Raw genomic sequence first — 26812 nt, 5'->3', positions numbered from 1 at the left:
CGCACAAACAACATTTTCCAAAAGACCAAAAAAGTGAAAAAGCATATTTAAACAAAACGCATTTATATATATACATATATATATATATATACATATATTTTCATATTATTAATTCATGTTCTGAAAAAAATATTATGAGTATTCATTGAAGAAATTAATTTGTAACAAGTGATAAGGAATGTCATTTTGCACACGACAATGTCCGCGTATTCAAAGATTATAGATCGGTTAATAGTCAAACACGAAGTTACGTGATGAAAATCTCTCTTCCAAAAATACATCAGAATGCCCTCACGGTAATCGCGATGTAAAAAATACAATACGGTGCAACAGTACCCTTCTAGATAATTTTTATTCTGACTTTCTTTGCATTTTATTGAAGGATGTGTCACTTCAATATAGCGTGATATGAATTGGCCGCTGGACTATAAATGAATTTATTATTTATGTTTTCAATCAGCCTTATTTTTTTATGTCTGTTTAAAGACTGCAACATCTATGAATCTTTCATGTGTTGCAATGCATGCAGTTGGGTGAATTCCGTGCGTTTACCGATATGCATTGTCTTTTCTACCTTGTCATCATTGTTATTTTCTGCCTAACATGCCTTAGGAAATGTCTATATCAAGTAAGGAATATGACCGTTGTTTTATATTCGTTAGTAAGACTTGGTTCTAAACAATAAATTGACAGCATAATATTTTATTTACTGGTGTTAAGTTACATTGCGAAGTTTATCTCTGATTTATTTACTGGTTACCAATGTAGATGACAAATTGGTGTCATTCATAACAATGAAACATAATCCACATGTTATATGCAACGATTCTTAGATGAAGTTAATATTTCTGTTAATATAACACTTTTTGAAACCATTTTTATTAATTTTCAGTTTCCATTGTCTTAATTTATGTTTCGTTGTTCGTGTGTTGTTTCCGTATATTTTAGCCACTCATCTTGAGCCTATTCATTTGTTCCGATAGCATCCCATGTAGCTATCAAATTATACTTCTATCGCCATTTATAACTCTTAACAGACCAATAAACAGACAGGGTTTTATACATCCGACCCATTAACAGACCAGGTTTTTAATAAAAAAAAATTATTTATATCACCACAATACAGATTTTCGTGTAGATTTTTCACATAAAGATATTAATATGGTGAACAAACATTATGTCTATCTTTTTGGATGTTCAAATTATTGCATACCAGTAAGGGACGACATCAAAAGATCGATGCAGGATAAAAAACTTAAACCAAAATAGTTTGGGGGGGGGGGGGGTTAAAATTCAGCAAGTTTTGTATATCTAAAATCCATTTTTACATATATCCCTATTGGTAAATCAATTTTCTAAATTAAGTTAAGAAAGGGGGTGTGGGGTGGTGGTGGGGGGTGGGGGTCAGTGAAAAAACTGTGAATTAAGTTTTTTACCCTACATTGAACTTTTGATGTCGTCCCTAAATTCAACCAAATTGTCATTTTGTCTACATTTTGTGTGTGTAAAATGTGTATAAAATTGATGAGTAACCCGCCTTTTCATTTTATAGATCGTCTATCGACGATAGAAAAAAATAATTACACCGCTGAATTCAGTACACTGAGTTGTTTTGCCAGACATGAATAGTTTTTATGATAGAAATATATTTTAAAAGTTATACAATGAAACATACTGACATTGCAATGATTTTCTCGATAACACCGATTTACAACAGACTTTAGCCATCCCGATTAACAGACAAACCACCATATAGCCGCATATACTCAATATAAATCAACCGACCAGTCTCTCGGTTAGCCGAGTGTCGGCCGTGTAAAAGCGAATTATTATTTCCATTTATGATTGAATAAAAAAAATCACATTTTTTAAATATCTCGTAGCTATTGCCCCTTTAACAAGAAATCATTATTAAAGAACAGTATGTGTGGCAAGGATATGGCACAAACTGTCACCTATAGATAGAAGATTTAAAGCAGGTCAGCTATTTATAAAGTTAACGTATATGTATATATTCCGTTAAAGGTAAGTTTTAAACTGTGTGTTAACATTTAGGACGTTTTACTCGCTTACTTTCATATGCTTTGTTCGCATATATATTATAGTTGCATGTATTATTGGTGTTGGAATCTTAAAATAACTTAGCCTTGTGGTTATAATCGTTATGTATACAGTAACATGTACTTAATAGTTATCCCACAAGGACGCGGTGTGTCAGTGCAAGATCACCCCGATGGCTGGAGGCCAGAGGGTCATCGAACACTGACAAGGGATAACTATTTTACATCCCGGCTGTTTAAGATTAGACGAAAAACCGTCTACAATTCATAAAATCGAGTTTAGAACGCCACACAACCATTATAATATACTTTATATATTACTATAATCTAATCAAGAACCCATAAAGGGCATCATTTTACAACACAATATGATTCATTGGAAAAAGCAAAACAGAAAACTAATACCATACTATAACATTATGGACAGGATCAGAGCCTAACACAACATGTGTTTTATATAACTATTATATTAAATCTTATAACAATAAAATATTATATTATTTCATATATTTTGTTTACATCTGGATCTTATTTCTAAACCTTTAATAATGTAATTTCCTAGGCACATGAGAGTTGGTAAATGCTCATTTGTGAACAGCTAGAAATATTTCTTATCATTAGGTAGTTCTTTAAAATTAGTACAAAAAGTGATAACTTTATCAAATAATAATTTCCTCTGTTCATCATATAATGGACAATTTACTGTACTGTACTATATGATGTATACCCTTTATGTCCCCCAAGCACGATGAGTAGATATCAAACAATGTCAACTCGCCCCACTTGCCAATCGGCCCACACTATATCGCCACTTTATAAAAAAATCGCCCCACTCTGTGTACCGACTCTTCCTACTTTTATAAAAGTGTAAAATCAAACTGAAGAATTAGTCTGACAACTCAATTATTAACGAAAAAAGTTTAAACCCCACTGAATAAAGGTCTGCAAACTCGCCCCACTTATAAAAATATCTTGCTTCCTTTAAGTATGTTAAATTACTGATAGTTCGTATCCAGTCGTCCTGGTGTAGTGGTATGTGTCGTGGCTTGATATGCTAAAGGTCTTGAGTTCGAATCCCTGCATATACACTGGATTTTTTCTACGTGAATTTTAATAGATAGTCTTTTCCGTATAATTAATTATAAGTTTTATAGTGGAAAATGTTACAGAACAATGGAAAGCATGCATATCAAAGAAACTCAAAGTGGGGTGATCTGGTAGGGGGGGATGTAAATGCGTAAGATTACACAATACAATACAATACAAAACAATACGATACAATACTTTTGTCATTTTGAACAATAAAATATGTTTAAACTAAACAATACTAGTCTATATTTTTATTGTCAATCAAGGACGCACTATGTAAGAGGGCAGTATAATTACATACAACTTATGACAATGATTATTATATTAATTCTTAATGATATATACATGGGAAAAAAGTATTGCAACACCAATTAAAAAAACACTCTTTATTTTTTTGTGATATAATTTGGTAAAATAGAACTAGTTAAACATTATTTAAGTATCACATGAGTTTAATCAATAGATATCGACTCGATAAGTTTTTATCTGCACATGCAGCTACTGTACCCGTAAACAGCAAAACAGATGTTTTCATCCTCATTGTTTTCAACACTTTAAATAACCAAGTTTTTAAAGTTATGTGATTGACACCTTGTAATGGGTCCTTGACAACTCTTAACTGCAGCAAGATGGCAGATTATCAGCATAAGAGAAGCAGGGATGTCGCTGTAACAACTGCACGTATTGTTGGTCATCACCATTCCACTATAAGTCGTTTTGAGAATAAAAATCAGGCAATAAACGCTGTTAAAGACCTTCCAAGATAATGAAGACCCTCTATACCATTTGCTATGGAAAATCAAGCATAATGAAGGTTGGTCAGAAGGAAACCCATTGCATACAAGACAATCCTAAAAAGAGAGTGGTGGCCATACAGGAGCCTTTTAACAAGAACTGTTCGAGATCGACTCATCGCTACTGGTTATCGTGCGACAAGACCATTTCGGAGACCTTTGCTAACGAACAGACACACAGTTTTCCGTATCACACGTAGTGCAGAGCTCGCCAAAGTTGGAAATTAGCATCGTGAAGGAAGATATAATGTTCAAATGGAATTCGGTTCATCTTCCTTGGCCCGATCGTAGCCCGGATTTGAACCATATCTAGCATATTTGGGACACTATTGGGCGGAAAGTGCGCGAAAGGACACCCCAGTTCAAACACATCATGAAATAAACAATGCCCTTCATCAGAAATGGTTGCTGCTACCTTAGCAACAAATTAGTCGATTTATGGCAGGAATCAGAAGACGTTTTAAAAAGATGCGGTTATCTGTTTGAATGGAGGCTGCGCACAAAGTACTAATTCTTTGGCGTATAACGAACAACCATGATGTGAACAGTCATCTGAACATTAATTTTGAAATGTCTGACATTGTAAAGTTCGACTACAGTAAAAGATGTAAAATGCATTTTTTTGTACAAAAAACACTTCATTTTGTTATTAAAATTGTGGTTATATAAATCATTTTTTTTTCAAACATTTTTTGTTCGTTTCAATGCCAATGTTATCATAAACTATGTTTCAATAATATTATACATATATTTTATTATATTTCATCCAAAAAAAGAGGCTGATTTTTCAAGTTTTAAAAAATCAAGGTGTTGCAATACTTTTTTCCATGTGTATATAATGACAAAATATAGAATAGAAAAAAATAAACATTATAGGTTACAAAGGATTTAAATCTGTAATAGATATGGGCATGTCAAGGACTATAACAGTCGATCAGGAGGGGCTTCAATCCTGTTTCAATGAAAGTCTAGTGCCCAATACTGTTCATATGTTATAAACAGTAAAAAATAAAGATACATGTACATGTACATCCTTGTATATATAGATTGGACCATGGAAGTGTTATACCTGTATCCATATATTTCATTTTACTTCCATGATTGGACAAATAAAAACCAACATCCGATTAAGTAGTTTTAGATACTTACGTTATAATCAATAAATAAGTGAGAGAATACGCAAAGGGGGAAAAGGGGGGGGGGGCATAAAAAACCCGCCGTGACAATAAAAACAGAGAGTACCGTGACCAAAAATAAAAACGATAAAAGAACAAACAATTAAATTACATAGAGACATGTGAAACCAGACAAATCATCCGTGTTTACACCCTAATTATAATAGTAACCATGCAATTCCAGCGGCTCATCCCTATACCACTCAGTCCAAAGTAGGAGGTCCCACTACTTCGGGTACCGTTCATTCTCAATCTAATATCGTTGTTTTTCGTTTTTTTTTGTTCTTTATGTCAAATAGCTAATTTCAGCTGAAAAAGACACCTAACATATGTTGTATCGCTGGTTGGAACAAACGATTTTACCGAATAAAAAAATGATTCTTTTTGTTTAATAATTGAAAAAAGCCTTGTGACTATTTCAGACGGTGAACTGTTATAATCAGATATCTTGAACATGCAGACTTCTTATACGTTCAGGTATTTCACATCCAATTTTTTATGGAAATATTCTTTATAAAGCACAAAGGTGTCAGTATTCACCTCAAAAACTAACAAAACCTTTGAATAGACTTATTAAGAAGGGATATAGTTACGATACTGTTGTCAGGTCATTAAAGATTGCATATTTTGGCGTTAATATTGATTCACTTATAGCGTCTTTGCATCGGAACTAAACACATTTATTCAAAAACCAGTTGTTGGCATGACACGGGTTATGTTCTTCTTATATATGTTATGATGGTATGATACTAAACCCCTAACGGGAAGGATTGTGCCTGATGTTCATATGATGAAATCATAATCTTTCAGTCAGTTTAAATGAAGTCTGGAGCTGGCATGTCAGTTAACTGCTAGCAGTCTGTTGTTATTTATGTATTATTGTCATTTTGTTTATTTTCTTTGGTTACATCTTCTGACATCAGACTCGGACTTCTCTTGGACTGAATTTTAATGTGCGTATTGTTATGCGTTTACTTTTCTACATTGGCTAGAGGTATAGGGGGAGGGTTGAGATCTCACAAACATGTTTAACCCCGCCGCATTTTTGCGCCTGTCCCAAGTCAGGAGCCTCTGGCCTTTGTTAGTCTTGTATTATTTTAATTTTAGTTTCTTGTGTACAATTTGGAAATTAGTATGGCGTTCATTATCACTGAACTAGTATATATTTGTTTAGGGGCCAGCTGAAGGACGCCTCCGGGTGCGGGAATTTCTCGTTACATTGAAGACCTTCTGCTGTTGTTTTTTTCAATGGTCGGGTTGTTGTCTCTTTGGCACATTCCCCATTTCAATTCTCAATTTAAACACACTTTATCATGTGAAAATCAAGTGTAAATTAAATAAGAAAGGTAACACATTTTTTCTCATATAATCTTTATTCAATCTTTATCTTTATGCAGTCATCACCACTATTAAGATTTTCCACCTATCACCATTTATCAAACGTGTCCCGTCCTGTCTCTATTTACTGGTATTTTAACAGAACAATGATATACCAGTTTTATCTGACATGTCCTATACTGTCTCTATTTACTGGTATTTTAATAGAACAATGATATACCAGTTTTATCTGACATGTCCTATCTTTTTTTTTTTTTTATTTACTGGTATTTTAACAGAACAATGATATCGTATAATGGAAGTCAAGGACAAATATAAAGTGTTTATAATTTTTAATTTTCAGCATTTTTGTTAATCAGCATATTAAAATTGAATTTAATTCATATCTAAACTTCAAAAACCTTATGATGCTATTATGTAACATTTGAAAAAATATATGCTGACATAAAGGAACTAAAGTTCGACACAAGTACCCGGCCACGTCCATGATATTTGTAGTATTCGTATTTTTGTTCGTCTGATGAGTTAAGCCTTTTTCAACTGTTTTTTATAGTTCGTTCTTACGTTGTACTGTTACACCACTGTCCCGGTTTAGGGAGAGGATTGTGAACCCCGCCACATTATGTATGTATGTGCCTGTCCCAAGTCAGGAGCCTGTTATTCAGTGGTTGTCGTTTGTTTATGTGTTGCATACTTGTTTTTTGTTCATTTTTTGTACATAAATTAGGCCGTTTGTTTTCTCGTTTGAATTGTTTTACATTATCATTTCGGGGCCTTTTATAGCTGACTATGCGGTATGGGCTTTGTCCATTGTCGAAGGCCATATGGCAACCTATAGTTGTTAATTTCTGTGTCATTTGGTCTTTTATGGAGAGTTGTCTTATTGGCAATCATACCACATCTTTTTAGTTTATATTTATGTGAGCATTATATACCTTGTGATGCATTTTCATAATCATTTTTTATACTCTTTCTGTTAACCTTTTATATTCTAATACACAAATATCATGTATGGATTTTCATCGCCTTTTATAAGTCATCTTCACACAAGAGCGTCCTGAATTTTCATAATGCTTTGAAAATGATATATATACCATATGATGCATGTTCATATCCATTGCTCTTCCACTTTACTTGGACTCAATGGCTTAAATGCCGGTGTATTATATATAGTGAGCGATATCAACAGTTCTACTTGCTGTTTCGTCTTGCTTTGGTTGTTTTGTTTTGATTTTAACTATATGGCTGTTGCGTTTACCGTTTAAAGTTAAAAAATATAATTCTAAGACTTTCTAACATGCAATATAAGACCACTACTTACATTTTATGTCATGTGTTTGCTTTATCATGTGTAGGAAATGTGAGGTAAGCAAACATTGTACTAACCTCACATATCCTACCTTAACATGAAAGCATTAAATATGATATTGTTTTAGATATGAATCGTCGAAAGATCTGCGTGATTGGAGCGGGGGTTATAGGATTATCGTCTGCTGTTCGAATCCAAGACAAGATACCAGGCATCGATATAACCATAATAGCTGATACATTTTCTCCACACACAACTTCTGATGGGTCTGCTGGTTTTTGGGAACCACATTTAGTCAACCCGGATCAAAGTGAAGAGATAAGGTTTATTATACATCATTGTACATAGTCAAATAATGAAGACAACATTTATTTTAAAACATGAAACGAAAAAAATAGGTAGACACTCAAACTTTGATAAAATACCCCAAAATTACATGCAGTAGTGAGTCGTTTTGAAAAAAAAATGGTTTAAATGTGTAGAAAGATAAACGTCAAACATACTTTTGTAAATGAGTATTTCATTAATTATTTTTATGAGAAAATATCATTAAAAAATGAACATGCAGCATTTCAATTTAAAGGAAATGGGACCAGGCGACATTTGACTATTTACTAGATTTGGTCCAGTCACCAGAAGCAGGAAAACTTGGTGCCCAGCTTGTATCTGGTTATGATTTCTCAATTGAACACGACGACCAGGTATTTATGTTGTTTTGGTGCCCAGCTTGTATCTGGGTATGATTTCTCAATTGAACACGACGACCAGGTATTTATGTTGTTTTGGTGCCCAGCTTGTATCTGGGTATGATTTCTCAATTGAACACGACGACCAGGTATTTATGTTGTTTTGGTGCCCAGCTTGTATCTGGTTATGATTTCTCAATTGAACACGACGACCAGGTATTTATGTTGTTTTGGTGCCCAGCTTGTATCTGGTTATGATTTCTCAATTGAACACGACGACCAGGTATTTATGTTGTTTTGGTGCCCAGCTTGTATCTGGTTATGATTTCTCAATTGAACACGACGACCAGGTATTTATGTTGTTTTGGTGCCCAGCTTGTATCTGGCTATGATTTCTCAATTGAACACGACGACCAGGTATTTATGTTGTTTTGGTGCCCAGCTTGTATCTGGCTATGATTTCTCAATTGAACACGACGACCAGGTATTTATGTTGTTTTGGTGCCCAGCTTGTATCTGGCTATGATTTCTCAATTGAACACGACGACCAGGTATTTATGTTGTTTTGGTGCCCAGCTTGTATCTGGCTATGATTTCTCAATTGAACACGACGACCAGGTATTTATGTTGTTTTGGTGCCCAGCTTGTATCTGGCTATGATTTCTCAATTGAACACGACGACCAGGTATTTATGTTGTTTTGGTGCCCAGCTTGTATCTGGGTATGATTTCTCAATTGAACACGACGACCAGGTATTTATGTTTTTTGGTGCCCAGCTTGTATCTGGCTATGATTTCTCAATTGAACACGACGACCAGGTATTTATGTTGTTTTGGTGCCCAGCTTGTATCTGGCTATGATTTCTCAATTGAACACGACGACCAGGTATTTATGTTGTTTTGGTGCCCAGCTTGTATCTGGGTATGATTTCTCAATTGAACACGACGACCAGGTATTTATGTTGTTTTGGTGCCCAGCTTGTATCTGGCTATGATTTCTCAATTGAACACGACGACCAGGTATTTATGTTGTTTTGGTGCCCAGCTTGTATCTGGCTATGATTTCTCAATTGAACACGACGACCAGGTATTTATGTTGTTTTGGTGCCCAGCTTGTATCTGGCTATGATTTCTCAATTGAACACGACGACCAGGTATTTATGTTGTTTTGGTGCCCAGCTTGTATCTGGCTATGATTTCTCAATTGAACACGACGACCAGGTATTTATGTTGTTTTGGTGCCCAGCTTGTATCTGGCTATGATTTCTCAATTGAACACGACGACCAGGTATTTATGTTGTTTTGGTGCCCAGCTTTTATCTGGCTATGATTTCTCAATTGAACACGACGACCAGGTATTTATGTTGTTTTGGTGCCCAGCTTGTATCTGGCTATGATTTCTCAATTGAACACGACGACCAGGTATTTATGTTGTTTTGGTGCCCAGCTTGTATCTGGCTATGATTTCTCAATTGAACACGACGACCAGGTATTTATGTTGTTTTGGTGCCCAGCTTGTATCTGGCTATGATTTCTCAATTGAACACGACGACCAGGTATTTATGTTGTTTTGGTGCCCAGCTTGTATCTGGCTATGATTTCTCAATTGAACACGACGACCAGGTATTTATGTTGTTTTGGTGCCCAGCTTGTATCTGGCTATGATTTCTCAATTGAACACGACGACCAGGTATTTATGTTGTTTTGGTGCCCAGCTTGTATCTGGGTATGATTTCTCAATTGAACACGACGACCAGGTATTTATGTTGTTTTGGTGCCCAGCTTGTATCTGGGTATGATTTCTCAATTGAACACGACGACCAGGTATTTATGTTGTTTTGGTGCCCAGCTTGTATCTGGCTATGATTTCTCAATTGAACACGACGACCAGGTATTTATGTTGTTTTGGTGCCCAGCTTGTATCTGGCTATGATTTCTCAATTGAACACGACGACCAGGTATTTATGTTGTTTTGGTGCCCAGCTTGTATCTGGCTATGATTTCTCAATTGAACACGACGACCAGGTATTTATCGATTTAATAAACTCTGTATTTAATATTTTTTTTAAATTGTTTATGTTATTTATTAAAATATGATAATATTATATTGTTCATCAGTCTTGAATGATATGATCTTTCTAATTCTAATGCCAAATTAGAGTTTTTACCCCAATTTCATGGTCCACTGAACATAGAAACTTACAGTGCGAATGTGGCATCCACGTACTGGGAACACATTCCTTTTTTTTTATATAAATTAGGCCAAAAGTTTTCTCATTTGAATTGTTTTAAATTTATAATTTCGGGGCCTTTTATGTCTGACTATGCGGTATGGTCTTTGTTGAAGGCCGTACGGTGACCTATAGTTGTTAATTTCTGTATCATTTGGTCCTTTGTGAAGAGTTGTCTCATTGGCAAAAATACCACACCTTATCTTTTTATATTTGAACGTGCATTTTAAATCATATTCATTTGTTAATATATGTGTTCTTGCCGAAGCGTTATACAAATTAGGGGTTTGATAAATCCTAAATACAAAGTAACGTAGCTTAAGTAATACAGATTATCAGTTCTTTAGTTGATATGAGCGTCACTGATGAGTCTTGTGTAGACGAAACGCGCGTCTGGCGTACTAAAATATAATCCTGGTAATTTTGATAACTACTTTAAAGCATTTGCAACCGAAACAGAAGTATATTACAAAAATGGATTTCATAGGAATGCAATTCATTGTTATAATTTTATATCAATTATCCATATTTTAGTCTATTTCGTTTTGCCAATTAAAAATATGTGCGTTTTTTTTAAAGCACAACCGTTTGCACAAAGAGAAAAGCTTTGTCAATAAAGAAGATTATAAAGCTAATAATTTCAAAATCTTCGTTTACTTTCATACAAACTGAACATATATGACAGGTTCAAACATTCGGCCGTCAGAGATCAGTATGTGTATGAATTGAACTCCTGCTATAGCAATTCCCTAATACATCTTGAATGTGACTGCTCTGACATTAATACAGTAAACACACTGGAAACTCTAGGTATAATTTGATTCGGATACAGAATGCTATTACTTAATCAACGTCTACATTCTTATTATTCTACCTAAATGTAATGCTATGGTCAAAGGTATTTGCAATTTGCCCTTACTGATGGTATTTTCAAATAAGCTCCTCACCTAAAATTCCAGACACATATATCTTTGAAAAAAAAAAAAAAAAAAAAAAAAAAAAAACTCACACTGTAAATATTCTACTGTTGTAACCCTATTTTTGACATTTTTACCTTTTGTGTCTGTTTGTCAATATAATTGAATTTTATTAAGGAAAAAGTAAAATCACAAAACTACTGAACTCCGAGGAAAATTCAAAACGGAAAGTCCCTAATAAAATGGCAAAATCAAAAGCTCAAACACATCAAACGAATGGATAACAACTGTCATATTTCTGACTTGGTACAGGCATTTTCTTATGTAGAAAATGATGGATTGAACCTGGTTTTATAGCTAGTTAAACCTCGCACTTTAATGACAGCTGCATCAAATTCCATTAAATTGACAACGATGTGTGAACAAACAGACATAAATGTCAAAAATACAGCAGAAAACATTGTGTTATAATCTTAATTACTAACAAACCCATCCCCAAAAAAAACACCAAAGCAACAACCATGTAACAAAGAAGCACAAAATGTCATATAGACCAAGAATATTAGCAAAAATTAAAGACAAGAATACACATATTTACCATTTGCAATGGCACAATGACGGGATGTATACTTACATAGCCACGTGATATATGTAATAAACTTTCCTTTTTGAATTTTCTTAGGAGTTTTTTTTTCATGATTTGAAAAAACGTATGTGACTTTTGTATACTATGTTTGTAACAGGACCCATTCTGGAAGGATCAAGTAATAGCCTACAGACGATTAGAACAGAAAGAAAGAAAACTTCATCCTAAAAATAAGTATGCACTAGATGTTTACTCAACAATAAATGATAGCATAAAAGTTTGATAATAAAAGAGTGTCCTTTGATTAAGATGTATAATAGTTATACTACGCAGTCACAAAACTCTGTCCAAAGCGCCAACAAATGACAATACTAAGAAAGAACAAGACTAGAAAAGTCAAATTGTATAGAACGTATGAGTAACATCACAACAGAAGCATTCGTTGGAAACTAATCATATCGATACAAAGCACAAACACAACTTACGCAAACGATAAAGACAAACATACAGCTCTTAGAGTACTCTCAGGTACTTAAAGCTATTCCGAAGCTAATACAAACTAAAAAAAATAATTTATCTAAGACTAAAACACACCGAAACGCAGGACTCCGAAGAAAATTCAAAACAGAAAGTCCCTGATCAATTGGCATAATTAAAAACTCAAACGAATAGATAACAACTGTCATATTCTTGACTTCGTACAGACATTTTCCTGTTAAAGAAATGGTGGATTAACACTGGTTTTAACGCTAGCTAAACCTCTCACTTGTATAACTGCCGTATCAAATTCAATTATATTGACAACGAAGTGTGAACAAAACAAACAGATATAAAAGGTACAAATATCAAATATATGGGTACAGCAGTCACCGTTGTGTTATAATCTAAATCACTGTGAAAAAAACCCCAACCAATTATGTATTTTATTTTATAGAGGAGGGATATTTTACACTTCAATAGTATTGGACGTCAAAAGTAGGGGCACAGCAGTCACCGTTGTGTTATTATCCCAATAACTATAAAAACAAACAAATATGTATTTTATTTTATAGAGGAGGAATATTTTACACCTCATTAGTAATAGACGTCAAGTCATATCTCCCCTGGTTAATGGAGAAGTAAGTTGTTAACATTTAATGTTGTAATAAATAGTTGTATGGTAGTAAACAATGTTAAGTATAAAAAAAGAAGATGTGGTATGATTGCTAATGAGACAACTCTCCACAAGAGACCAAAATGACACAGAAATTAACAACTATAGGTCACCGTACGGCCTTCAACAATGAACAAAGCCCATACCGCAAAGTCAGCTGTAAAAGGCTCCGAACTGTTTTTTTCTTTCCAAATAAGGCATATAAAGACAGTCAAACTCATTTACGTAATATTTCCATATCCTTGACTGTTTTCTTAACTGAGGAAAAGCAGAATATGTTGGCGTGCGTTCTTGTCATAGGAAAGTGTCGCAAGGACTAGGCAAATAATTTAATCTCTTGTATAAAGAAAACAATTTGGAATATTGTTCGATTCCAACTATTGAGTCGTATATTTAAAAAAATTCTATCAGCATATAGATTACCAGGGTCGGATCGAGAACTTTTTATAAGGGGGGGGGGGGGGGTTGGCCCTCCAGTCATGGTTCAGTGATTCCCTATATAAGCCAACAGTTTTTTCCACAAAAAAGGGGGCGCCCCCTACAAATGCCACACCTCCACCTGGATCTGCCTATGAGAATAACAGTGTCGTATTATATGGCAAGTAAAAAGCCCCCGACAAAATACGTACTGGAGAAATGTTGATTTTGTTGAATTATATAGATGTTGCATTTTTCCATTTTGTAATAAAAGATCAGATACTAATAATTATCATCAGATTTGACTTCTGATTTGAATTTGTCATAAAAACGAGATTTTGTTTTATATGAAGCAGAATTCCACATATTTCTGATAATTATTCTTTCATATTTTAGATGTACTTTTATAGACATATAAGTATAAATTATTATTTTTTTTCGATAGGTTTAAGTCGAGAGGAGGAAAAGTTCAGTTTGGCACAATTTCTTCTGTGAATGAGGTAATACATATTATTTTACATGAAACGAACTAATGCACGGACTGTCCTTGTATATTTCTAACAATTTTTGCATTGTGTTTTGCTGCAAAAATGTCAGTATATTTAGAATTATACTGAATATTGTTTTCCTGGAAAAATATGTATAATCAAGTTTGCAACTCTATATATGAGGCTATATGTTAATCACATTATTAAACAAATATTTAGAACAATTTTAATGAAAAGAGTATGCGATTATATTGTTATATAATGTAATAATAATTATTTTGAGCAGATTAATATGTTATTTTAGATAATACAAATGGTATTGCAATTTCCTGTATTTTTTTACTCGCTTAATACAAAAATATACAACTGCTATCTTTTACTGAAATAAAGATGGTTTTTTATTGACTTTTGAAATATTCACTGATTTACTTAATGAAAATATCTTGATATTCATTTAGATTTCAGATAAATTCGATTTAGTTATTAATTGTGTTGGAGTGAGAGCTTTTCAGCTTTTGAATGACCAGGACGTGAAACCAATTCGTGGACAGATTATTAGGGTATATTAAACGTTACAACATAATATAACTCTTTGTGTATAGACGGGAAATGTTATAGCATCGGGATAGGATTGCTTTTTTACCTCTTTTGTATTTTTGTTAGTAATTCTAAGTACTTCTATGCTAATTTATGATTAAAACTGGTAAAAAAACCCGTCGTACAATTAGGTACTTTTCTTTTCTTTTTTTTTTAAATAACCAAAGCATATTGAAATAAGAAAAATTGTAAGAAGAACCGACGATAAAAACAGTACAAATTGGATGCCAACTCGAAACTATCTACATATTAGATTAATTTTAGTGAACAAATGCACGGCTACATATATGGTACTAAAACCCACAATACATTTTTACAGGTATCTGCTCCATGGATTAAACATTTCTACGTAGATTTTGATCGGACTGAAGGTACCGAACGATATATACTGCCGGGGTAAGAAATTAAATTTTTGAGAATATACTTGAAAATATAGAATACCGAAATTATTTGTGAAGACTATGTTATCAACAGGGAAAACTCAAGATCATTTTAGCAATTTTATGTATGAACTAAAATGAAAACCTGTTATTCATCAATACCGTATCTAATTCATTGAAATGGTTCATCTGCTTAAGTTTTCAAAGAAACAGCGTTATTCATTCTAATTGGTTAAAGTGTGCACACAATATCATACTAGTGCTACATTTTATTAAACTATTTCTAATCCAAAAACGTTTACTGAATATGTCATGAGATATTATTTCATGCACAGAAATGAACCCCTAAATCAAGCTCATCCAATGTCAAAAAATTAGGTAAAAATGAATATACCCAAGCCTTTTCCAACTGATTTTAATGGTTGCATAATGATTTTATATTCGTGAGTTAGTAATGTGATAGGATGTACAAGGTTTTTAGATTATCATATTTAGTCATTTGCAATTCCAATTAAAAGAGGGATGAAAGATACAAGAGGGACAATCAAACTCGTAGATCGAAAATAAACCAAGAACGCCATGGCTAAAAAAGACAAACAAACCAAAAATAGTATACAAGACACATTATATAAAACTGAATATGTGCTTTTAATATGCGACAAACATGCATGTTTCTTAAGTACATTTGTAGTTTTACATTTCTCATTTGAGTGTTTTTCACAGTTTTATATCTGTATTTGGGATAGCTTGGTGTTGAGTTTCTTCTTATTAACCAAATGTAATATACAATGTATTGTAAACAATAAACGTATCATTTGCTCTCAGACCAAACATATCATTATTACAGACGTGATTATGTTATCCTCGGTGGAACAGGACAAGAGGGAAACTGGAGTACAGATATTAACCAACAGGATAAGGACAAAATTTGGGAAAGTTGCCTTAATCTTGTTCCAAGTTTAAAGGTTTGTTTTAAATTATTTATTAAATATATGTTGAAGGGACAAATGACAAATTATTTAATAGTTCCTTGTTATAATAAGATCCGTATGAAGACGTTGAAGATACAAGTACATGCTTTAATACAACACGGGAAAGGACTCCGTTAATATGCAAAAACAGGTTGAAGTTCCAAAACGTCGATTCACAAAAGCATGTCGCCATCTGTTTTTCCTCCTCGCTTCCCTATAATGTGTTGTATGTTAGTTAGGTGGTATAATTGTCATTGGTCGAGCTGGCTTAATATATCTGTATACCCCAATAGCAAGAATCAGCCCGTCAATCGCATTGTACAAAAAACTAGTATTTGGCTCAAGCGTCGTTGCTGGAGTCCTTAAAGTTCACTTTGGAAGCATGTTTAAAATGCATTCATCCTCTCGGGATTATTGTTGCGAGTGATGAATTGGGATGCTCGATGTTGTATTCCTCAAGTTCATTGAAAGCACAAACACACCATAGACAACTACATACTGAGCAACACAAACCCCACCAAAAAAGTGTGGAAAAGGGGGGGGGGGTGGTGGTCTTAGATTCTCCGGAGGGTAAGCAGATCCTCCTCCACATGTTGGACCCGTCTTGAAAGATAGTTCAAAGCCATTTACAACTAATGAATAATAAACTGTTCTCTTAGTTTGTTTTGCTCCGTCTTACACATGACAGTAGATAAATAAAGGCAACAGTAGTATATACCGCTGTTCAAAACTCACAAATCGATGACTGTAGATAAAACAATTGATTCAATTGTCATTCTCAATTTTATTAATTTGATATGATATGATATGATATAACGGCTACTGGCATTCTTATATAAGTCTGGCTGCTTATCTGTTGACATTGAACAATGAATATCTTTAATGGATCTTTTTATTGTTCATTTAATTTCGCATCCCTTTCGCATATTCCTAGATAGATCAATACCCAAAACATTTACACTTTCTGTGCGAAAAGATTGCAATCAAAGAAATTCTTTCATTCGTTATAATCACAAAGATATTTTCTTTTATTGTATAGAATGCACAGAAAATTGGTGATTGGGTTGGACTCCGACCCGGAAGAACCAAAGTAAGATTAGAAATAGAAGAAAAAAGAAGTTCCGGATGTATGGTATTTATTTTCATATGATACAAAAATAATTATTGTTTTAATGTGTAAATCATTAAGATTATTATTTTAAATGCACACATTTAGGTCCATTTATTTTTTCTATTTCTTTTTAATTGAATATGAATTCAGAATCAAAAGTAAACAAAATGTAGTTTGTGATGTCTTATCTTCAACTTCGTACTTTATTTGGCCTTTTTAACTTTTTTGGATTCGAGCGTCACTGATGATTCTTTTGTAGACGAAACGCGCATCTGGCGTATATATAAAATTTAGTCCTGGTATCTATGATGAATTTATTTATATCCTATTATATATTATTATTTGGATTTTTTTTCAGGTAATACACAATTACGGTCATAGTGGAGCTGGCGTAACCTTACACTGGGGATGTGCTGGTAATGTAGCTGAGCTTGCACACGCAGTACTGACAACGTTATCGTCCAGACTTTGAGGAGGACAGTAACATTTAAAGACATTACATCATGCATATCCTAGTCAAATGAAATGCGATAACCATTAAAGACTAATATTTATTTCTGATTCAAAATGATTGTGCCTAAACACGTTTTAAAAATGTTTTATTTAGAGGCAGTTTTATTTGATAATTTATTATTTTAACTGAATAAAACTATGCTAAATCCATCAATTGGAAATACAATTTAAAAATTTTGATGGATTAAGTCGAGGATTATGCCAGGCAATGGGCTCAGCGCGAGAAGGAAGACGTAGACACTCTTTCCGAATGGATTAAGGCAGTGAGGTCGTTAATACAAATCAGAATTAAGAAACTGAATGGGTCTATCAATGTCCATGCTACGTCAATCTTCAAAGACCCAAATGTTGCAAACACTTATCCTACCTCTATGACAAATATGTTGTTGTCCCCTCAGAAAGCCTCAAACAACATCGTTTTTGTGTGTAAAACGCATTACATTAACTGCTTGATAAACGGATTCACTTGGAAACTCAATATATACCCTCACGACACTTACCAAAGGAAATCCGGGAAAATCATAGGTCTGTTCTATGTTCCTTTGGAATTTCAACCAAAGATGAAAAACTGGATCTTCCATCACTGTATTGGATACCTAAACTACAAAAGTGTCCTTACAAACAACGGTTTATTGCTGGGTCTTCCAAGTGCTCCACGAAACCTCTTTCTAAATTATTAACATCTATTTTATCAGCAATCAAAGGCGGGCTTCAAAATTATAATGAAACTGCCTATTCTAGAGGTGGCGTAAATCAGATGTGGATACTTAAAAATTCCAAAGATCTTTTAGAATACATACAATTAAACTCTCTTTCATTTTGTAATAGTATTAAAACATTTGACTTTTCTACACTTTACACAAGTATTCCACATTCAAAACTAAAAGACAACTTGAAAGAGTTGGTATTGCTTTGTTTCATTAAAAAGAATGTCCAACGTAGATACAAGTATCTTGTCTTAGGGAGGGATAAATACTACTTTGTAAAGGATCACTCTGATTCAAACAAAAATTCTCTGAAACTGACATTATCAAGATGCTTGATTTCTTAATTGACAACATATTTGCTACGTTCGGAGGGCGTGTTTTTCAACAGACTGTCGGCATTCCAATGGGAACAAATTCCGCCCCTCTTCTTGTCGACTTGTTTCTTTATTATTATGAGGCTGACTTCATACAGGAACTTCTTAGGAAGAAAGATAAGAAGTTAGCAATATCCTTTAACTCTACTTTCCGCTATAAAGATGATGTTCTTTCACTAAATAATTAAAAAAAATGGTGACTATGTTGTTCTATTCCATTGAACTAGAGATATAGGATACTACAGATACAGTTAAGTCGGCCTCATATCTTGACTTACATCTAGAAATTGACAATGAGGGTCGGTTGAAAACAAAACTTTACGACAAAAGAGATGATTTCAGCTTTCCAATTGTAAACTTTCCATTTCTAAGTAGCAACATTCTAGCAACACCTGCATACGGGGTATATATCTCCCAATTGATATCATATTTCCGTGCTTGTATTTCCTATCATGATTTTCTTGATAGAGGGTTGCTGCTCACAAGGAAGCTATTAAACCAAGAGTTCCATATGGTGAAGTTGAAATCATCCCTTCGTAAATTTTAGGGACGCAAACACGAGTTTGTTGACCGTTATGGAATAATCGTTTCACAAATGGTATCAGATATGTTTCTTACGTCGTAACTACAATTCCCTTCCCTTTCATGAATGTGACCTACCGAATTTGACTATTTACCGGATTTGTTATCACATAAGTAACACGACGGGTGCCACATGTGGAGCAGAGCCTGCTTACCCTTCCGGAGCACCTGAGATCACCCCTAGTTTTTGGTGGGGTTCGTGTTGCTTATTCTGTCGTTTTCTATGTTGTGTCATGTGTACTATTATTTGTCTGTATTTTTCATGTTTAGCCACGAAGTTGTCAGTTTATTTTCGATTTATGAGTTTTAGATGATTGATCAAGGTTATTACCATAATTTGGCTAAATAGCCGGAATAAATTACGTTTATGTACGTATAATATATCAATGCGTACTGTGATGTTCGAAAGACTATATCAGACTGCCAATAGAAATTGATTAACTTTCTCTTAGCATATTAAGTTGTCTTTCTAAACGTTTAAGTGAAAACTAATAAACTGAGTACAATTTTTGTTTGGAATCTGCTTGTTAGCATGCGACTATTTTGATATTATCTGCATCAAATATTCTTATGAATTAAAATTGTGGCTTCTTATTTGTTCTATCAAGACAAATTATGTAGTTAAGAAAACAAAAAACTCACCAAAATTACAAGGTGTATAATTTTTTACGTCAGACGAGCTCGTTTCGTATACAACAGACTCATTAGTGAATCTAAAAAAAAGAAGCTGTCATGCCAAATAAAGTACAAAAGTTTCGAGTTGCGAATGACATAACTGTGATACGCACAGTATTTTGTTGCACTGAAGCATACTTTTAAAATCCTTATTAGCATTGAAATACATATATAAGAAGTATATACATAGTTTTACAACCATTTTGCTTGGAGGTTACAACTACTCTGAATATTATTTTTGAATACTTTAGATGGAGTTTAAGGGGTAAGGGAATTAAATCTAATCATGACTCCTATTTATATATTTAGAGCAGTACAGTGTTCATGTAGTCATCATTTAACTACACATTAGAGAAGGCATGGTGCAGTGTATCAGCTGTCAACTGTAATTTATTAAATTGTTTTGGCATATTAATATTAACCACTCAAACCTTTCAGTAGAAGCTGAAACAAAATATTTTGCAACATCACATTAATATCACACACGTTGTTTCAATTTGCTTTAAATATTATTGTGTATCAAATTATATCTTCTTACTCCTTATGTTAGTGTTTTGACAAATAGTTAACTGGCCTAATAAGAGAGACGACAAGTGAGTCGAGGTTAAAACACGTATATATCATTTCTGTTGGCCAAACATACGGTTGCCTTACAACATAGTTATTCACTTCACAGGGGTGATTTTTATAGCAACCTGTACTGTTAATGGTTTGAATTGTATAAATTGGACACGGTTTAAAACCATCAAGACCAGCAATACGGATGAATATAAGCTTGGTTAAAACAATAACATTAGAACACATATTATTGAAAAAGTTGATTCAGAAATCACATGGCTATGAAATAAGTACATACATGCTTGTAGAAAAAACACCCATTACAATAAAACTTGAAACGACAACAGGGGTCACAATCCATAGACTAAAACTAAAGGTGGGACAATAACTACTTCATAAAAAACCACGAGAACGCACTGCAAAACGGATGGCTGATACTTCTATGTCTCTAAATACATAGGATCGAGTTGTTAGTGGCAAGTACAACTTCTCTAACCATTTACCTTCGGTGATGTTGTAATTCAGAAAGAGAGATGCGATCAAAGAATAAAAATATGTAAAATATCCGTGGTTATCTTGGACTACGATGTTCTGTATCGATGACGAAAATCTTAATAAAATTGAAAATGGAAATGGGGAATATGTCAAAGAGACAACAGTCCGACCAAAAAAGCAAACAATAGCCGCGGGTCACCAATAGGTCTTCATTACAGAGAGAAAATCCTGCACCGAGGTGGTCCTCTGCTGGCCCCTAAAAAAATCGTGTACTAGTTCAGTGAAAATGGACGTCACATTAAATTCCAAAACATAAATGAACTAAAATTTAAAAAAAAACATACAAGACCAACAAAGGCCAGAGGCTTCTGATTTAAGACATGCGCAAATATGCGGCGGGGTTCAACCTGTTTTGTGAGATCTCAACCCTATACCGATATATCTAGCCAATGTAGAATAAAAAAAACAACATATCAATACGCACAGTAAAGTTTAAAAGAAGTCCAAGTCCGATATCAGAATGGGTTACAAAAGAAACTAAACAAAATGACATTGTCAATGTCTCTAACATGGGTGACTAAAACTTTATCATAAAATGAACTTCATGCTGTAATCTGGTAATTTCATCAAAATATAAATGAATTGCTTAAAATAGTTGCAAAATACATTTTGTATCCACATCGTTAAAATCCATATTGCAAAACCTTTTGATGTACAATTTAATATTACAGTTGTATGTGCAATTAAAAAGTTCTGGGAAAAGTTTAACTTTGATAATAAGTTTCAATGTACGCACGGCCGACACTCGGCTAACCGAGAGATTGGTCGGTTAATCTATATTGAGTATGCGGCTATATGGGCGATTGGTCTGTTAATCGGGTTGGTTATACGTCTGTTAAGAGTAAAACGCTTAATTTAATGTTAAACTCTATTAAATATACAGATTTTTGGCATGTTATAAGAACCAAATCAAAAAAAGAAAAGTGTCTGACAAAATGATATCTATCATAGAACATTTTGCATTTGTAAAAACATTTCTTAGTCTGCGCAGTTTTCAGTAAAACTAAAAGGCGTCGCGCAAGTATGTAGTATTTATGCTTATACGCATAGCAATTTTTTGAATAAAAGGCGAAACAAACAAATTTAGATATCATTTAAAGGACAAAAAATAGTACTGTGGTTCTAAAAAATAAATTGACATTAGTAAATATTTCATAATTGTAAAATAACGTGAATAATACCACGTTTTAGTGAAAATTATGGGAATAAAGTCTGTTAATGGGTTGGACAATTGAAATTGTGTCAGTTAAGAGTTATTTAGCCGAGACAAATTTAAGAATGAGATGTTCCTGAGTAAACACAAATGACAATACGGTGCCACAGTATCCTAGAAAGAGCACTTTTATTTTGACTTTCTTTGCATTTTATTGAAGGGTGTGTCACTTCAATATAGCGTGATATGTATTGGCCTCTGGAATATGCATGGATTTTTTATTGACGTTTTCAATCAGCCTTAATTTTTGTGTCTGTTTGAAGTAGCACGTTCTCAATTCCGACTGAAAGTGTCTTTCTAATACAACACAGGGTACATATAACGTGTTCTCGTTCACATATGAACATGATATTTGTCACTGGACGTTAAACCCTAATTCGTCAGCATCATCCAATTGGTTCTTTTCTTCTATTACTTAATCATATGTTGTTTACAAATCACTCTAAAGAAGTAAACGGAAAGGAGCGAATGCAGCTACATTTGGTTATTTTAAGTTTCAATTAATTTTATTCCGTTTACTAGTTCCTTTCTACATAAGTGCAGAGGAGAACTACAGTTGTCTATGGTGGCCGGTGAAGTCCATTTCGCGTTTTCGCGATTTCGCCTTTCATATTCTATAGGGCGAAAACGCGAAATAGCGAAAAGGCGAAATCGCAAAGTCGAAAACGTGAAAACGCGAAAACGCGAAGTCGAAAACGAGAAATCGGTTTCGCATTTTCGCGTTTTCGACTTCGCAATTTCGCGTTTCCGCCATATAGAATATGTAAGGCGAAAACGCTAAAGCGCTAAAACGCAAAATGGCATTAACCTGCCACCATAGTTGTCCGCATGTAAACTTCTAGAATTTGTCACCAATATATGTACATCGCAATCCGTTACTGTTTCAACAGCCATCGGTGTTTCATGTGTGTATTCTTAAACAAGTATTATTTTTCTCTCGTTTTTAGCAATGTATCACTCTCTACTGTCCTTATATATTATTCTATATTCTGCGTTTCCATCCAGATTCTCGTGTATACCATGAGGGTCCGGATTGGGGGTTTTGTTGATTTTTGTACTCTTTAAACTGTTATGTCATTTTTTTCTACATTTTGTTTATCTTACTCATTATTCTTTCTTTCTTTCCATATTTTGTCATCCCAATATATTTTACTTACTGATGTTTAGTTACATTACGACGTTTATCTCTGATTTATATATATTGGTTACCAATGTAGACGACAAATTTGTGTCATGCATGACAATTTAAGCAGAATCAACATGATATATGCGATCATTCTTGGATGGAATTAATATTACTTTAATATTACACTTTTTGAAACCATTTTTATCAATTTTCAATTTCATGTGTTGTTTCCGTATATGCTATGTTTCATTGCTCATGTGGTGTTTTCGTATATTTTAGCCGCTCGTCTTGAGCCTACTCATTTGATCCCATATAGCAATAAAATTATACTTTTATTGCCATTCATAACTCTTAACAGACCAATTAACAGACCGAGTTTTATACATCCGACCCATTAACAGACCAGGTTTTAAATAAAGATTGATTTATGTCACCAAAATACAGATTTTCGTGTAGATTTTTCACACAATGATATCAATATGGTTAACAAACATAATACCTTTCTTTTTTCGATGTTCAAAATATTGAATGCAAGTAAATTTAACCAATGTGTCATTTTGTGTACATTTTATGTGTGTAAAATGTGTATAAATTTATTGATGAGTAACCCGCCTTTTCATTTTATAGATCGTACATCGAAGCTAGAAAAATAATAATTACACCACTGAATTCAGTACATTGAATTGTTTTGTTAGACATGAATACTTTTTATGATGAAAATATATTTAGAAAGTTATACTATGAAACATGCTGAACTTTCAATGATTTTCTCGATAACACCTGATTAACAGACTTTAGCCAACCCGATTAACAGACCAACCGCCGATATAGCCGCATACTCAATATAGATTAACCGACCAATCTCTCGGTTAGCCGAGTGTCGGCCGTGCGTACGGTTCATTGTCATGAATGACGTTAGGAGAATTAATCAATATTTTTAAATGTATAAAAAAGTGTCAGCTTTTATTGTGCAGAGAACAAAATGTTACTGTTATATTGACCAAAGCACGAAACGTTTTGGCGACAGGGCGTCCTTACTCTTGTTCTGTATCCGTTCATATTTGTCAAGGGTGTCTATCAGGAAATCTAGATCGGATACAGACAATTATCTTTTTAATTTATGAAAACGTGAATTACATTTCCCTTTAGAAAGCATGATGTATAGAATATATTGATATTTGACAAAGTAACGTATATTGAATCTTTCCGAGATTGTAGTTGCTAGACAATACAAAATATTTTTATTTATGGATTTAAAATCAAAACACATATTCTCATACTTTTCTACTATACTTGTTCTTTCGAAAAATTGAAAATTAATTATGCAATCAACAGCCTCCTAAAGGAGATTACTTTTTATAAACTCATAAATTTCAACATTATTATATAAATAGTGGGATTTCCAGTGTGCATTTCCGTACAAATAAATATAACAATCAATAAACATAATACTTTGTTATTTTTATGTTTGCGGTTATACTGAAAGGAAGGTAAGTATGGTTGTATTTTTCAACAGACATTTCTTTTTGTGAGTGCTTTTGCAAATATATTAACAGTTGTGTTCTCGTAAATGTAATTTGCTATTACTTTAAACACAAAGTTGTGTGTTTTATTTATATCTATTTTCCATTTTCTAAATTATTGCGATTGTAGTTTACCGAAGTTCAAACCATCTAAATAGATTAGGAAGAGACAAATAACCGTAAAAACAAAACCATGGGAATCACATGCATTCTAAAAGGAGAGAAATAAGTTAAATACTATATAACAAAATACCTAACTTACCAGGACATTCTAGACTAGTCCCTAAGAAAAGGCAAAATCAAAAACTCGTAACTCATCAAAAGAATTGATTACAATTGTCACAATCCTGACTTGGACAGGCATTTTCTTGATACGAATTGCTAAAAATGCAGGTTAAATTAAGGGAAAGTATGTGTTTTAATTAACTACACTTTTGAAAATACAATTTAATCTTTTTTTCTAAATTATAACCTTATCCTACCAAATGCTGCGATGCTGTGAATTTTAGAAATGATTCAAGATTATTTTTCTAGTATGTATATATCCACTTAAAATTTTTATTGGTTAACGCGTTGCTAGTTCTTTTTTTCAAATTAGCATAATTATCTTTTTCGAAAATCTGGGACTTTTCAGAAATTAGTCTCTTGCATTTTTATCATTGCAACATATCGATTGAGAAACAATTTTATTTTACTATTATTTTAAGATTATACTTTGTGAGTTTTACAACATAGAGACGAAAGATACCAGAGGTACAGTCAAACTCGTCAATCGAAAATAAACTAATAAATCGAAAATAAACTTAAAATACGTACAATTGTTAAATATCACATAATTCATTGAATGCCTATAGGACAGCAATCCAAAGTCATCAATACATTAAGTTGACAATCCGTTTTGACAGCTGTGTTATGAATATGTTTCATGAGAGTTGTATTCTATATTTGTTATATAACGACTCTAGGAGGGGATGCTTTATTGAAATGATTATGTCCGCAAAGGAAAGTTTGTTATATATAAATTTGTAGAAAAAAAAACCAGAATGTCAGGAGCCTGATTTTCCGAAGTTGTCGTTTATGGATGCGGTTCAAAAATGTTTTTCCTTTCTCATTTTTTTTTTTGTATAGATTAGACCGTTGGTTTACCCGTTTGAATGGTTTTATACTAGTCAGTGTTTTTAGTCTTTTATAGCTTGCTGTTTGGTGTAAGCCATGGCGCCGTGTTGAAGACCGTATCTTGACCTATAATGGTTTACTCTCACCACATTTTGAATTATTTAGTGAGAAAACATCATCTATATAACAGAAAGTAAAATTACATGCATTCATAAATAAATTTATTAAAACATATATATATATATATATATATATATATATATATATATATATAAATCATTCCCACAATGATTTATCTGTATGAATGTATTACTATTTAAAACCAGCATTTTGTATTTATTATTATATAAAATAGCTAAGATTTTAATTTTGCTACAGTTTATTTCCGTTAACATTTTATGAAACTTAATTTATTTTACAATAAATCATTTGGAGGAAATAATTAAAGGCAGGTTATCTTTTTGCATATTTTGTTTTAGTTTTCGAGAAATATATTTTTTTAGTATGACTTTGAAATGTATCATTTATCAACAAAAAGTTCAGATTTTGGCAATATAACCAAAAATATT

At 33.2% G+C, this 26812-nt stretch overlaps 1 protein-coding gene across 3 annotated transcripts; it reads left to right on the top strand.

Moving 5' to 3' along the window:
• Positions 1 to 1931: 1931 nt before the first annotated feature.
• LOC143064448 (D-amino-acid oxidase-like) lies at positions 1932 to 17907 on the top strand. 3 transcript variants are annotated; one of them, XM_076237294.1, is made up of 11 exons: positions 1932 to 1979; positions 7893 to 8088; positions 8349 to 8466; positions 12342 to 12418; positions 13237 to 13302; positions 14200 to 14254; positions 14701 to 14802; positions 15159 to 15235; positions 16067 to 16184; positions 17230 to 17322; positions 17660 to 17907. In XM_076237294.1, the coding sequence occupies exons 2-11, from the start codon at positions 7895 to 7897 to the stop codon at positions 17771 to 17773; spliced, it is 1014 nt and encodes a 337-aa protein (XP_076093409.1). In that variant the 5' UTR covers positions 1932 to 1979; positions 7893 to 7894; the 3' UTR covers positions 17774 to 17907. The 3 variants fall into 3 exon arrangements, with proteins under 3 accessions (XP_076093409.1, XP_076093392.1, XP_076093401.1); XM_076237277.1 differs by having other exon boundaries at positions 1941 to 2025; XM_076237286.1 differs by lacking the exon at positions 1932 to 1979 and adding an exon at positions 6424 to 6464.
• The last annotated feature ends 8905 nt before the right edge of the window (positions 17908 to 26812 follow it).

The sequence above is a fragment of the Mytilus galloprovincialis genome, chromosome 1, assembly GCF_965363235.1.
Source record: "Mytilus galloprovincialis chromosome 1, xbMytGall1.hap1.1, whole genome shotgun sequence".
Taxonomy (NCBI): Eukaryota; Metazoa; Mollusca; class Bivalvia; order Mytilida; family Mytilidae; genus Mytilus; species Mytilus galloprovincialis.
This window is presented reverse-complemented; position numbering and strand designations above follow the sequence as displayed.